Below are 16505 nucleotides of genomic sequence, written 5' to 3' on the forward strand. Positions count from 1 at the left end.
TATTCTTTTTTTTTTTTTTTTTGCAAGTTGCAGCCCCAAGAAAATAATTTAAGTATTCAGCTAATCTGTGTCCATGCAAAAAAAGTTTAATTTCATTCAGTACAGTGTAGCCACAGAATTTTGTTTTTCAGAGTCCAACACATCGTGGCATTAGTGAATGGCGTGCCCGCCGGAGCTCTGAGTCTGCCACTGTTCACGCAGGACTGGCCGCTGCTGGTCACACTCCAGAGGAGGGCTGACGTCTGTCCCGGACCACTTCTTTGGTCTCTTGCTTTTCACCTGATGCTTCCTAGGACTTCACTCCTTGACCTGTAACATGGCTTAATGACTGTATAGCTCCGTTTCTGTGGCGTAACAGGGCTTTGGGGTCAGAGAAATGAAGAAAAAGGAACGATAAAAATATAAAGGTGCCATTGAAAAGGGCTTTTGTTGCATGAAACTGACTGATTCTTTGAGATTAATCCATGGCTTCAGATTGGACCAAAACTCGAGTGTTATTGAACTCCAAACCTGATAGTTCTTCATAACTGCTCTTTCACCTGAGGGCCATCTTTAGGGCACAATGTGTGCAACTTCCTCTGAGAACACAGGATCGCTTTGTATCCCTAGAAACAGGCTCAGAAGACACAACATTAAGCATGCAGTGTTACCAGGGTTTGCGACCTGTGATTTTTTTTATTTTTTTTGTAACGCTGGTTGCTATGACAACAGTTTTACAGCTGCTATGAACGAGAGTAAGAAGGTCCGGTTGAACTTTCCAGAGATGATTGGGAAGCTCTTCTTGTCAGAGGGGCCAAGGTTGGATCTACTAGGGAGGAAGGAGGGAAAAGTTTGAACCATCCAATCACCATATTGGATAGCTCCAGTTCATCTAAAAGTATCTGGGCCACTCCCATAAAGGATTTGTGATCCATGCGGCCATAATCTCCCCAGACAATGATCTGTTGGCAAAATACAAAGGAGAGTAATGTCAGTATAATTATGTACGTGAAAACTCGTAAACTAAAATACATTGAGTTAATGTGCGGATATCAAACGTTAAGTTAAAGAGTTGTATTTTAATTGCTGGGATAGTTGTTTTTAACTACTAGAACCCAAAGGTACATGAGGACAAGTGTACTCGAGTGTTACGGTCATAAGCAGTCCAGGGAGATCGGAGTCTGTGTATGATGGGGCTTTGCAAGTCTCTAGTTCACTGTGAAAGAAACAACAGCATCTGTGGCTTTATAGCACCAGCCACTGTTGGGACGCTTCCAAGAATTTCGAGTGTGGGCAACCGAAAAGAATGCAATAAGAAGATATGGGGGTGCAAGGTTTGACTCCATGAAAATACTTTCTTATGTAGGGGATAAACAATTCAGTAAATACCTGTAAAACCTTCCCTTGGGGACTTTCTTCAAAAGATAATAGCTGCTGGTAAAGGGGTTCCAGCGTTTTTCTTGCCACCTTTGTTTTCTTTTTGGCTATGCAGACTCCATTATCTAACAGATACACCTTTACGTATGGTGCTTGAGAAAGAAAACATAGAGGGGAGAGTTAAGCGATGAGCCATGGTTATGAAATACTCAACTTGCAAGTGACATCTACAACAGCTTAATTCTAGGCTGAAAGAGCCAGCAATCAAAAGTCACCAGTCTTTCCACACTGTGTCAAAATCATTAGACAAAGAATAGGTGTGTGTGTGTGTGTGTGTGTTTATGTATTTATTTATTTATTTATTTATTTATTTATTTATTTATTATAAAACTGCCATTCAAGTAGTTTTAGGCAATATTAACTCAGAGGCTACTCTGAGTTGTTACTATTATACCATCAAGTGGTTACATAGATTTAAACACTGTATTAAATAAGGTGAACTGCTTCTAGTCCCTAACAATATTCAGGAGAGACGTCTTGTTCAGTCTTTCATCTGTCAGGACTTAAATCTAACTAAATGTGCTAGAAGCTACATATTGTTTTAGAAATAAATTATAATAGAAACACTATAGTTTATATAATAATATAATATAAATTTTATAAATAAAAACCATTTATTTATTATTCCAAGGGGTTTCTTTGTTTGTTTTTATTTTTTGGTTAATGTTTGTTTATTTTCGACAGAGAGAGACAGAGCATGAACAGGGGAGGGGCAGAGAGAGAGACACACACAGAATCTGAAGCAGGCACCAGGCTCTGAGCTGTCAGCACAGAGCCCGACGCGGGGCTGAACTCACGGACCATAAGATCATGACCTGAGCCGAAGTCTGACACAACCGACCGAGCCACCCAGATGCCCCAAAAGATTTATTTATTGATGGTGGTGTGGGTACAAGATAGCGGTGGGCCTTGATGTAATATGTTCACATTAGCTGGGAAGAGTCAACTAATTATGAATTCCATGGCTTGAGATGTGTCTGACTCTTCATAAAAGCATTTTCAGGGGCGCCTGGGTGGCTCAGTAGGTTGAGCGTCCGACTTCGGCTCAGGTCATGATCTCACAGTCTGTGAATTTGAGCCCCACATCAGACTCTGTGCTGACAGCTCAGAGCCTGGAGCCTGCTTCAGATTCTGTCTGTCTGTCTGTCTGTCTCTCTCTCTGCCCCTCCCCTGCTCATTCTCTCTGTCTCTGTCTCTCTCTGTCAAAAATAAACATTTAAAAAATTTTTTAAAAATTATAAAAAATAAAAAATAAAAAAATAAAAGTATTTTCATGCACATACAAATTATGATATTCTTTATAGCAGGGTGGGTTGACTAGTTCCAAGACTTTTATAAACCCAATTGACTTAATCGCTCCTGCAAGGTTGTACAATAGGTAATACACATTATAATTTAGAATTTCTGGAAGGATAGGAAGGAAAGTCAATAAATTCAAAATTACAGTTCAATCAGTGGAGGTGCTGAGGTGAGAAACCAAGTTTCAGAATCTTTACTAATTGTTCTACATAATAGATCTCACGTTCTGTACATCTGTGCACGATGTATCTGGAGTCTGTGTCATTTTTCACGGCCCCAAGCACCCTAGATGATGACATTTCAGTATGAAATACGTGACGGCACAATAAAAACTGACAATGGTGCCTCTCTTTCTTTGTACAATACAGAAAGTAGAAGTTTTCTAATTAGAATGTCCTATATACAAAAGCTTTTGCTACTTTGGCAACCTGTATCTGTTTTTACTCTAATTTCAGGACTTTAAGAATTCCTAAGGAGAATTTTGAAGCTCCAGAGAAAGTAAAGAATAACACAAAATATCAGCTAATCAGAAAAAGAACTTCTTATGTACATGTTGTACAAAATAAATTATCTAAGTGTGGTAGTTTTTATTTTGCAATGGTTTCTACTACATATGTACTTATTTAACAACTTATATTAGCCCTACCAGACCACTCTAACTGAATGCTCACTTAGGATCAACACACAGACTAGTACAGATAACAGACTCCCTTATTATTAGTATCCTTAATTATCTGAAAACCAGGTTTTCAGCATCTAATCAAAAACAAAGTCTCTGAATTGAAAAGTAATGGATTGCAAATAATAGAAGCATGTCTTCTTTTATTACCTGGCAGTGTCTTGGAACCTGGTTTTACAACAAGGCCACGAGCCCGAATGATTTCCACCTCCAATTGTCCCTTTTTGTCCATCATTCCTACCTGAATGTCACCTAAGGGCATATGAGGAAGAAACAGACAGGCCTTAGTGTACAAATGCAGTAAGAAAATGCTTGTGTCCAAAGACCTTGGTTTTAGATCATTCCGTCATTTCCCATATAGTTTCCAAAATTCAACTATATTTAAAAATTTATCAATGATATCTTACTTTGTTTTTTTTATTTTCTATTTTTTAATGTTTATTTATTTTTGAGACAATGTGAGAGACAGAGGGCAAGCAGCGGAGGTGCAGACAGATGGAGACACAGAAACTGAAGCGGGTTCCAGGCTCTGAGCTGTCAGCCCAGAGCCCAACGCGGGCTCAAACTCACGAACTGTGAGATCATGACCTGAGCCGAAGTTGGACGCTTAACTGACTGAGCCACTCAGGTGCCCCGATGTTATCTTACTTTAAAAAGCATATTTAAATGAAGTGGAAAAATTGGTTAAAATTTTTTATTGGTAAAATAAAAATACTTATTCCTATTGACAATACTGTTCGAGACTCTATGAAATCAGAGAATGTAATTTTCAATAATCCAGAAGAGAATCAATAAAATCACAAGACAGAAATTCTTACCCATTGCAGGTGTAGCCAGAGTCTGACGCCCCACTAGCTGGGCAGGGCCAAGGCCATCCAGAAAATCACTGAATTGGCTATCGGAGGCCAAGCGGACGCCAGGGAAGATCAGACTAAAAGCAAAAGAACACATGAGATTAAACCCTCAACCCATTTACTCTCAGGCAGCTCGGGTTTCCCTCTTGCCCCCTTCTGTTACTGCCGCTATTTTCCTACTTATATTAATTGGATCCCAACACCCAGATCCACCTCCCATGGCTCTTCCTTTCTTCTTCTGTAGCAGCCCATGTGTGTCACCAGAAGCACCTGTCACACTGGATTGCAGGCTGCTGTGTGTCTTTCTTTTCCTTGTCTGGAGGACATGGACTGTGATTTCTAGCAGTAACACCGAGTACCTGCTGCTGCTGAGCACTTACTCCACAACAGGCACTGTTGTATTGAATCCTCTTAGCTACTAGGAGATCGATTTAAAATTTTTTTTTCAACGTTTTTTTTTTTTTTTTTTATTTATTTTTGGGACAGAGAGAGACAGAGCATGAACGGGGGAGGGGCAGAGAGAGAGGGAGACACAGAATCGGAAACAGGCTCCAGGCCCCGAGCCATCAGCCCAGAGCCTGACGCGGGGCTCGAACTCCCGGACCGCAAGATCGTGACCTGGCTGAAGTCGGACGCTTAACCGACTGCGCCACCCAGGCGCCCCAGGAGATCGATTTTAATATCTAACCTGTTTTATAGATGAAACGTCCAGATCATTCCCATCAGTACACGAACATACTGTTATTCTTCCACCTTAAAAAAAAAAAAATCTTCTACCTTAAAAAAAAAAAAATCCCTTTCAAAAAGAAGAAGAAGAAGAAGAAGAAGAAGAAGAAGAAGAAGAAGAAGAAGAAAAAGAGAAAAAGAAAAAGAGAAAGAAAAAAAGGGGCACTTGGGTGGCTCAGTCGGTTAAGCATCCAACTTCAGCTCAGGTCATGATCTCATGGTTTGTGAGTTCGGGCCCCACATCACGTGAGCTCAAGTCCCACTTCAGATGAGTTCGAGTCCCACTCTATGCTCTGCACTCCACTCTCTCTCTCTCTTTCTCCCTCTGCCCCTCACTCACTCATGCTTTCTCTCTCTCTCTCTCTCTCTCTCTCTCTCTCTCTCAAAAAATCCCTTTCCTCACTCCACTTCTTCTGTTGCTACCTACCACCCCATTTCTCTACTCAAAACTCCTTGGGGGAGTTGACTCTATCGCTATCTTCAATTTCTTTTTTCTTGTTCTTTCTTGAAACTCTATTCAGTTTTTCCTTGCTCTCTTGCTTGCTTTATTTTTCTCCACTCTACCAAAATCTCTCTGACCAAGGTGACCTAAGGGCCACAGTGGTAAGCCCAATTGTTAGTACTCGTCTATGTAACACATTAGCGGCATCTGGCACAATCAAGCCCTCCCTCTTCCTTGAAACATTTTGTCCACTTTGCTTCCCAGATCCTCTAGTCCTCTGATTTTCCCCTTTGGCCACTCTGCTTCAGTCTCCTTCACTGGTCCTACCATGAAATATTGGGAGCTCGATCCTTTGACTTATTTTTTTCTGCATGCCCCAATCTCCTTGGTAATCTCATGAAGTTTCATGGTTTTAAATGCCATCTATGCTGATATGGCCTAGATTGACATCCCCAGCTTGGACCACAGACCTGCATTTGATCTGCGCTGTCTACAGATCTGCTTGGATGTCTAATAGACAACTGATACTTAACTTGTCCCAAACAAAAAGCCAAATTCTGTTCTTCTCAGAAGATTCTCATCTCTTATTTTTTTAATGTTTTTATTTGTTTTTGAGAGAGAGAGAGAGAGCACATACATGTGTGAGCTGGGGAGGGGCAGACAGAGAGGGGGACAGAAGATGTGAAGCAGGCTCTGCACTGACAGACTGACAGCAGAAAGCCTGATATGGGGCTTGAACTCATAAACCATGAAATCATTCCCTGAGCTGAAGCCTGAAGCTTAACGGACTGAGCCACCCAGGCACCCCTTAGGGAATACTCATCTTAAATAGCAAGTTCATTCTTTCAATTGCCCAGCTTGAGGTAAGTCTTTCCTCTTTGTTACGGACTGAGCTGTGCCCCCCCACCCCCCACCCCCAACCAATGCATATGTTGAAGCCTTAACCCTCAGTAAGACATAGTTGGAGACTGGGCCCTTAAAGAGGTAATTAAGGTTAAATGAGGTCATGAGGGCAGGGCCCTAATCTAACATGGCTGGTATCCTTGTAAGAAGAAGTAGAATGGAGAAAAATAAAGCAAGCAAGAGAGCAAGGAAAAACTGAATAGAGTTTCAAGAGAGAACAAGAAAAAAGAAGTTGAAGATAGCGATAGAGTCAACTCCTTATAAGAAGAGACATCAGGGGCACTCAGCAGGTTAAACGTCTGACTCTTGATCGTGGCTCAGGTCAGGATCTCGTGGTTCGTGGGTTCGAGCCCCACATCAAGCTTTGTGCTGACAGTACAAAGCCTGCTTAGGATTCTCTCTCTCCCTCTCTCTCTGTTCTTCCCCTGCCTGGACTCACTCTCTCTCTCCAAATAAGTAAATAAATAAAAACATTAAAAAGAAGGAGAAGAATAATAGGAAGAAACATCAGGGGTATGCATGCATAGAAGAAATACCATGTAAGCACATGCTGAGGAGGAGGCCATCTGCAAGTCAAGGAGAGAGGAGAAACCAAACCTGATAACACCTTGACCTTGGACTTCTAGCCTCCAGAACTATAAGAAAATGAATTTGTGTTGTTTAAATTATCCAATCTTTGGTATTTTGTTAGGGCAGCCCTAGCAAACGAATACACCCCCTTTCTCTCATCACTTACATCAAATATATCAATTAACTCTTATTGGCTCTACTGTCAAAATACATCCAGAATCTGTCCTCACTAATGATACCACTGTGGTCTAAGCCATTATTTTCTATCGTTGGTGTTACTGAACAGCCTTCAGAATGATCTCTCTGTGGCCAAATTTACTTTCCACCGCCATGGCAATCAGAGTGATCTGTTAAAATGAAAGTCAGATGATGTCAGGACTCTGCTCAAATCCTCTACTGGTTTCTAATCCCTCTCAGGGTAAGAGCAAAGTCCTCACAATGATATATAAAGACCATCTGAGCTGTCCACCCTGCCCCCGCTGTCTTAATTCCTAGTCTGTTACTACTCCTGCCCTTAGTCTGCCGCGCTGTCCTTCCCACTGCTGATGCCAGGCGAATGCTGCCTCAGGGCCTCAGCACTGCTTCAGCCTGGAATGTTCTTCCCTCAAATGTCCATATTCTTCAAATCTTTACTCAAATATGTCCTTTTCCCTGTCTACCTTACAAAAAACCTACGCTTACCCTCTATCGTCTCTCTTCCTTTCCTTCTTCTCCTTAGCACTTACACTATCTAATCAACTATATACTGTACTAATTTTCCATATATATATATATATATATTAACAACTTTGCTTATTTTTTGTGCATCTTATCTATTGACTGTAAATCTGGTGAGGGTAGGGTTTGTTTTTCGTTTTATTTTATTCTGTATCTCCAGCACCTAGAACCATGTCTGGAATATTGTAAGCACTTAATGAATACTTGTTAAGCTCAGGTAATTCAAACGAAACTGAGAAAAACTTGCCCAAGTTTCTACAGTACCAAGAAACAGATGAGAACTTAAGCCTAGGTGGTTCTAAAGCCCATGGTCTTAACGACTAACTGATTTTGGCTCCCTTGTATGAATTCTATCCCTTACTCAGCACAGTGCCTAGAGCACTGGAAGGCATGAAAATATTTATTGAGTTTATGAGTATTCATCCCATTTTTCCAATATTATATAAACAGCTGGGGCTCCAGAGGCCCCAGTCTGGATATTTTTGTGTCCCTAACAGTATCTACCACAGCACTCTGCAATGATGAGAGCTCAATGCACATTTTCCACTTCATTCTCCATCTAAGACTTCCTTGATGAATACCAAATCTATTTCTGCTGCCAGCCTTAATTCCCAATACAGTTAATCCAAATATTTTGATGTTTCTATAAGTATCCCATATAACCTTATTTAAAAAGGTATGGAGACCATACACATCTCTTGTATTTTATATGATCTTGCTACACAAACGGTCCCTGTGGCATATCATCGATAATCGGCCAGCGGCTCCTATGGTAACATGTCTGTGAACTGGCTACACACATGTTGTCTGAACATCTGATGCTCCGTGGTGATGACAGAGTGGAGTCAGCAAATGCCACCTTCCTCTAGTGGTGTCCTTTAACATACCCATCTCTGGATCCGCAGTTGCTAATTATCATCAATTTGTCGGTGACAGGGCTACACAATCTTGACAAATGCTTTAAAAATATCTCAGATACAGCTGATTCAAGGAAAAGCTATATGCTAACTACATAAAGGAGAGGCTCACCAGCTTACTTTGTGGCATTACATCGGTCTGAACTGCTTGTTACTTCGTGGAACTAAGTATGTATCCGGCGTTCTATAATTTTTAGTAGTAAGAGCCAAGATTTTAAAAATTAGCATTGCTCATGTGGTGTGGCACGAGGGCTTATTCTGTCTTATTCCTTCTCCATATTATGTCAAGCGAGGGCAAACTTTCATGGGCCTGTGTTGTGACAGTCACATTTTAGCGTCTCGCTGTTAAAGCAAGACACTTTGTCCCCAAACCTATCTCCTTTGATATAAAAAGCCACATAGGTCACATTTCTCAGTGGCAGGTGAGCAAAAAAGAAGTCCTCCTCACAGCAAATCAGCCAGGGAACGTGAAAGTGGCGCTGTGGAGTGTGTGAGTTAGTTTCTGGGAAAGGGCAGAGAGTGAGACAGAAGATGGTCTCAGGCAAAGGCACGGAAGAGACGCGCGTCACGCTGGGCTCACTCACTTTCCTTCCGAGCTATAGCTGTTCATGCTGCCGTCCGTAGATTCTCGGCTCGCCTGCCGAGTCATCCAGTTCCTCATTTCCACAGCCAGGCCCGTCTCTGTACTTCGCTGGACGGTGCTCCGGAGCTTTTTACCGCCGGCTTCTGCACAGACAGAAGACAAGAGGCATGACAGTTGTGCCACCACCATCTGGTAGCAAATCATAAGCAGCCAACGTGGTGAAGGTCCTCAGGTGGAAAGAACTGCGTAAAACACAAAGTGCTCTCATTAAGGAGACAGAGAGAAAAGGTATTTGAAACAGTGTCTGGTTGAGTGGGATGAAGATATTCTAAAGTCTTCAAGAAGCACAAAATACTGCCACTAAAAAAATACTGTTGTTTTGTTTCCGTCTAAAGCAGTGTTCAAATCGGTAACAAGAGGAACATAAAGTTTCAACCTAAGGAAAACAAAATAAGCTTTGTTTTCATCCGTAGTATTTAAAGGCAAGGTTGAGTTATACCTGTCTTTTTTTTTTTTTTTTTTTCCCCTTTCCTTTCTTTTGATCACAGTGAAGAGATTAGGGCTTGACTTTATTTCCAAAGAATAGGTCATGGGTTAACCTCAATTCCAGCCTTCACTTTCATACAAAAACCTGATTTTGTAGAGTGATCGATATTAGAGGGCAAAGAAAGCCAAATAAGGGAGACAGCCTCTCTGATATAGTTTCCCATCTGTTGGTAACTTTCAGAGACTCTCAAAGGGAACACACCCCCCCCCCCCCCCGGCAATACCAGGTGAAAAGAGCTTTCTAATTTGGAGTCATGGGTAGTCATGTCCTCAGGCATCTTCAACAGCTTGAATATGAGACTTACTTAGAGCGGCCAATTGGAAGACCAAACAGGAAACTGAGTCAGGGACCACAGATGTGACAGAGTGTGCTAGTGATTTGGAGAGGTCAGGGAGGAAGGAGCTTCACAGACAGAGTGGGATTTTAGCTGGGCTTGAGAGACGGGCACACTGGGACCTAAGAGGCAAGAAGGAAGTGTTTGGGGCCAAGGGAAGGGCATGGACAAAGGCATGAAGAAAGGAATGACCACGGGCAGTTAAGAGATGGCACAAATAACCAAAGTATATTGAAGAGCAGTGGTAGGAATGTGTAGTAGAGAGATTACTAAAGGTGGGGCAACAGGGTGACGGTCCAAACTATTTGTATTAATTTATTTCTTGTCGGGACTAAATATATATCTACACTGACCATGCATACCATTAGATTTTGGGGGACGATAAGCTCTTTTAGCGCCTCTATTCATAATTTCATTTTAGATCGATAAACATTTGCTGATATTGACTGTAACTTCTTGAAATTTCTCTCACCATGCCTCTTAGAATATTTGCTCATCATTTTGAAACACTGCTTTCAACTTCATCTATTCTCCACTTTCAATCTTAATGTAAATCAAAATGCTCTAAAAAGTTTATATCACATATCAACTATGACCGATCTACAACTCAGTTCCGTAATCCAAGGCTGATATTTTAGAAAATCGATGGTAAACATGTTGTACTGATATGAACTATAAGACATTCTAAAGCATCCCTTCTTACTGATGAGGGAAGTCTCTTCTTTACAGAGACATGTTAGTTAATAAATATAAAAGGACTGATAAAAATGTTACATGACCAATTTGCAACCTCCAAAGCAATAAATGATTCAGATAAAGCACATCAATGGATGCTAACAGCATTAGATGAAAGGATATTCGCATTAGCGCCCCCACCCAAAATCATTTCATAGTTTAGTTCTCATTGTTAAAGGTAAACACGTTCTTTAAAACTGGGAAACCAGACACGTATCACCATCCTAATTAAGTGATCAAACTCAGTAGCGCTCATAGTGGGACAATCATAATGTACCTCCTGATATAACATACCTAGTACCTCGTACCACCTATCGAGTTATTCCAGACAAAAATACACAATCTGTTTCTAATCAGGTCTTTGGAACCAATTTATAGCTTTCAAAAACACAAAGGATAGAGTAAAAGATAAATGATACAATAAAAAAAAAATTAGGCAAACCCAGAACATGGGGTTTTGTTCAAGAGAATTGGCTTAGTCTCTTTAAAAAGTTAATATCGTGGGGGAAAAAAAAGTTAACATCATCAAAATAAACAAACTAACAAGGTCAGGGAATTGGTCCAGATTTTAAAATATCACAGAGATATAACCATTAAATGCTATGAATATATTTTGACTTCTTTTTGGGAAAAAATAAAACAAGAAATACTAAAAGCAACATTCTAAAAGCAATTTAAGGACAAATAGGGAAAATCTGAACATGAATTGGATATTAGACAGGACAGGAAAATAGTTAATTTTCCTAATAATAATGGCATGTATTATAAAAATTTCCTTATCATTATAGATATATGAGGAAGTATTTAGACCTGAAATGTTCTACTGTCTGAAACTTGCTTTCAAATAGTAGAGCAAAAATGCACATATCCACAAAAAAGGGAAAATGTTTTTTTAAAAAAGAGTAGGGATGAGGAAGAGACTCTTGGTACTCATACATTTAATATTTATGACCATTTGACAATGATCCCCAAATGGCTACACCTAAAAGTCATACAATTCTGTCCAAGGGTGAACTGGAGTCATGGAAGGTGCCAGGCTGTTGTTCAAGAGCCCAGCCAAGGGCTAGGATCCTGGCCTCCCCGTGTGGCATCTGTAAGATATATCACCTCCAAGTGAGACGTACCCCTTCAGTGAAGCTGGAAACGTGGAACGAGGATATGTACAGGAACACGACTTTCAAAGGAAATGAGATTCCTACAGGACACACAGCCTTTTGATATCGGTCTCCACCACAATAAGAGTAACTTGAAAACCTGCTATTACAGGTTGATGAGGACCAGTGACCATTTGTCAAAGAACAATACAATGAGAGTGTAATCCTCATGTTTACAGACTGCTTTTTACCTGCATTCTCTGTAGAACAACTCTAACAGTCCCCATTTTACAGACACAGCGTCCATGGGCCCTGGCAGCTTACACAAGGTGACAGAACTAAAGTTTATACACAGTTCCCTGACTCCTGATTCTCTGCTTTTTGCGGATTTATTATCAGAATACAGCCAATGGGTAGCCTGCACGGAAGACCCTGTTAGAAGCAGCTGGTGAGGTGGAAAGAGTGGGGCACGCTCAAGGGGTCAGGCCCTGGGGTCAGACTGGTTCTCTTTGAACCCCCACCTAACCACATACAAGCTGGGTGACATCGAGCGAGTTACTTACTCCCTCTGACTCAGTTTTCTCAACCTGTCTAATGGCAGAGACAATAATGCCTACCTCATAGGATTTTTGTGAAAATAAGAAAAATAACATATTTAAAGTGCTTAGGAAAGTGCTTGATACACGGAAAATCTTCAATTAATGGTACTGTCGTTACTACGACTACCAGGTAGGGAATCAGAAAACATGTTTTCTAGGCCAATCTCTACCACTAACTAGCTGACTCTGTGGTTTTGTCTGAGTCATATTCCCTGAGTCTCTGGTTCCTCATTTATGAAAATGGCAAGGAATGGGGGCAGGGGGTGACAGATTATTTCTGCTCTCTTTTAGCTATAAAGTCTATGAGTTTGTGTCATTAGTCTATGACCAAGACCATGATTAACAGCATACATTAAGGAGATAATGCGACTTATTGTCATCTGATGGAATCAAAGAATTCTATGCAATACACTGAGCATTTATAATAGCTCTTTATGTCTGATACACAATAGACTTATTTAAAAAGTAAATGTATTTTTCAGTATTACAAATCCTCTGCATCACATTCACAATAAAAGTAATTTAGCCTAAATACGATTGATCATGGTGATTCACATTTAATGCTCCAAAAGCTTTGTCATGTCAGCCAACCTACAAACTGAATCTGGATAACAGAGGATTTGGTGTCTACATGAAGTCAGTGTAGTAGCCAGAACTCTAAGATGGACCCATGATTATGTTACTTTATACAGCAAAATGGACTTTGCAGATGTAATTAAGGTTACTAATCAGTTGATCTAAAGATAAGGAGATTAGGGGCGCCTGAGTGGCTCAGTTGGTTAAGCATGTGACTTCCGCTCAGGTCATGATCTCGTGGCCTGTGAGTTTGAGCCCTGCGTCGGGCTCTGTGCTGACAGTTCGGAGCCTGGAGCCTGCTTCTGATTCTGTGTCTCCCTCTTCTCTCTGCCCCTCCCCAGACAGTTCACACTCTGTCTCTGTCTCTCTCAAAAATAAATAAACATTAAAAAGAATTAAAAAAAAAAAAGATAGGGAAATTATCTGAGTGGGCCTAACACACCCACATGAACCTTTTTAAAAGCAGAGTGCTTTCTTTGGCTAATTCCAGAAGAGTCAGCGAGAGATCTGAAACACAAAGGATTCAGTGCACCTTTTTGGTTCAAGATGGAGGGGATCGTGTGGAAAGAACCTGTGAGCAGCCTCTAGCTGCTGTGAGGCAGCAAGAACACCGAGACCTCGGCCTACAACTGCAAGGAACTGGATTTGGCCAACAACTTGAATGTCTCCGAAAGCAGTTTTCCCCCAGAGCCTCCAGACAATAACTCAGCACAGCCAACACCTGACTTCAGCCATGTGATATCCTTTTTTAAAAAAAATTTTTGTTAACGTTTATTTATTTTTGAGACAGAGAGAGACAGAGCATGAATGGGGGAGGGTCAGAGAGAGGGAGACACAGAATCTGAAGCAGGCTCCAGACTCTGAGCTGTCAGCACAGAGCCCGACGCGGGGCTCGAACTCATGGACCGCGAGATCATGACCTGAGCCGAAGTCGGCCGCCTAACCGATTGAGCCACCCAGGCGCCCCAGCCATGTGATATCCTAAGCAGAAAACCCAGCCATGTCATCCCAGATGTGTGGCTTACAGAACTAATGAACTGACAAATGAACTACTTAATTAATGAATTAACTAATTAACTAATACATGAGTGTTGTGTTAAGCTGTTAAATTTGTGAAAACTGTTAGGCAGCAATAGGTGATTTTTTAGATACATTTTCTTCTAACTGGCAAGCTCTATAAAAATTACCTATTGTGACCATAGGAGTGGACCAACTGAAATTATGCATAGGAACTCAACAGCCATGATTAAAAAATGTTTTTATTTATTTTTTTTTTTTTTAATTTTTTTTTTCAACGTTTATTTATTTTTGGGACAGAGAGAGACAGAGCATGAACGGGGGAGGGGCAGAGAGAGAGGGAGACACAGAATCGGAAACAGGCTCCAGGCTCTGAGCCATCAGCCCAGAGCCTGACGCGGGGCTCGAACTCTAAAAAATGTTTTTAAAGGTATACATACGTGTGTGTGTATATACACATTACATACATATACATATATACATATAAGATATGTACCTATGTTTGGATGTTTAAAAATACTCAGATAGTAGGGGCGCCTGGGTGGCTCAGTCAGTTAAGCATCCGACTTCGGCTCAGGTCATGATCTCACGGTCCGGGAGTTCAAGCCCCGCGTCTGGCTCTGTGCTGACAGCTCAGAGCCTGGAGCCTGCCTCGGATTCTGTGTCTTCCTCTCTCTCTGACCCTCCCCCGTTCATGCTCTCTCTCTGTCTCAAAAATAAATAAACATTAAAAAAAAAAAAAAAACAACTCAGATAGCAAACTATAGGACTAAGGCCCAGATTATATTGGGGTAGAGCCCTTAAAACCACTCTGGTAGGTATTTTGAACCATAGTGCATTTGCAGAAGATGCCTGCAGGTAAAAATCAAGTTCTTGAATTGCCAAACATCACAGGCAGAAAGCCGAACACAGGAGGTGTCCTTGTTATTCTGTTCTGCTTAGTCTGATGACTCATTCACTTGGCACCCTGTGTATTCAAAGAAAGCCACTTGATTAAATAAACAACAAAGGGTCAGTTTTCCCTAATAATATCTGAAAACTCTTTGAGTGACTAAAGGTCCCCCCTGCTACTGATTTGGAAACTTTCCTAAGCCCCCAGATGAGGCTCAAAATGAAACGCCGAACTTAGTGTTATGGGGGCTTCTTTCCAAATCTTGTGTCCACAGAACCCATTCCTGCTTCCCAGCCCTTGGAAGGTCTCGTCTCCTGTTTGCAGGCAGGGTTACTGTAGAGTCAGGATTCTCCTGACAATGTGGGAAACGATTTACGGAAACAGGTGGGAGAGGTTGGTAGATTCTAAAAGCTGACTTTAATTTTAGTTTTGGCCACAATTTATGTGCGTTGAGTTAATAAGGCACTGATTTTGCATTTTATTAAACATTACCATTTCCCAGAGTGAGTATAATTTAGGGAAGTCATTTGCATCACATTTAGAGAATATTAAAATGCATTAAAAATCAGAATTTCTAAAATTATTGATTCATAGAATTTCAGAAGCTGTCTCAGGAATCCAGTGTACCTTTGTGGTTTATGTACCCCTTTATTGTAGCGATAAGAAAACGGAGGTCCAGAGCGGCTAGTTTCCCTTTAGTAGAAGATTTTCAAATGGAACTTTATTCCACCTAACCCCTCCAACTCCTCCAACTTTCAAGTTTAAGAATTAACTCCAGCACTCCCTCCCACCTCTATGGTGGCCCCTGTGGACATAACTTCCTATCTGCAGATTATATATCAAGACATGAAGGAGGTAGATTTATTTACCTGTTTGACCTGCAGGACTTCCAATTCTGGGATACTCATGAGTAGTACTATAATTGCATATAAAAGCTGTGTACTTATGTTTGTCAGGGCTTCTTACTATAATACATGCAATTCAAACCTCTGAAAATCTGAACAAAACAGGCACAAATATCTGATCATTTCTTCTGAGCTAAACCAGGATCTGCATCAACAATCAAAATAATAGAAATTAACAGAAAGTAGCAGTTGATTTCTAAGATTGCTTCACAGTTTGCCACAAATCCGTTTGTTCCAACAGCTTTGTCGTAACTATCACGACAGTTGTGGAGTCAATAGCTACAATACAGTGAGCGACAAACAGGAGTCACAATTACGATAGACATTAGGTCTGTTTGAATATATTCACCTTTCCCCCCCCACCTCTGAAGTTAAGTGTGGTCATGTGACTTGCTGAGCCCAGTGAGATGTGGGCAAAACTGGCCCTTGTAACTTCAGGGCAGAAGCTTCAACAGCTGAAGCGAGAGTCACCATGTCCCCCCTCTTCTATGTGGAAGCAAATAGCAACAGGCACCTCCACTGACCTGGGTCCCTGAGCACAGCCACAAGTATGGCACTCAATGGACATGCAGAAGGAGTGAGACATGAATTCTTTGAGTTAAGCCACTGATAATTCTGAGTCATTTGTTATCACAGCATAACCTAACTAATTCTAGGAGATACACAGACACTAGCCATAACACAGTATTCCATTCTCTTG

At 41.1% G+C, this 16505-nt stretch overlaps 1 protein-coding gene across 1 annotated transcript in view; it reads right to left on the reverse strand.

Annotated features, from left to right (window-relative positions):
- Positions 1–678: 678 nt before the first annotated feature.
- The window catches only part of RIMS2 (regulating synaptic membrane exocytosis 2), a 615364-nt gene continuing 599537 nt past the window's right edge, over positions 679–16505 (reverse strand). The window contains 5 exon segments of the mRNA XM_032591921.1: positions 679–941; positions 1369–1508; positions 3545–3646; positions 4213–4325; positions 9108–9249. Coding sequence (XP_032447812.1) covers positions 723–941; positions 1369–1508; positions 3545–3646; positions 4213–4325; positions 9108–9249 — 716 coding nt within the window. The 3' untranslated portion in view covers positions 679–722.

Source organism: Lynx canadensis, chromosome F2 (genome assembly GCF_007474595.2).
Source record: "Lynx canadensis isolate LIC74 chromosome F2, mLynCan4.pri.v2, whole genome shotgun sequence".
NCBI lineage: Eukaryota > Metazoa > Chordata > Mammalia > Carnivora > Felidae > Lynx > Lynx canadensis.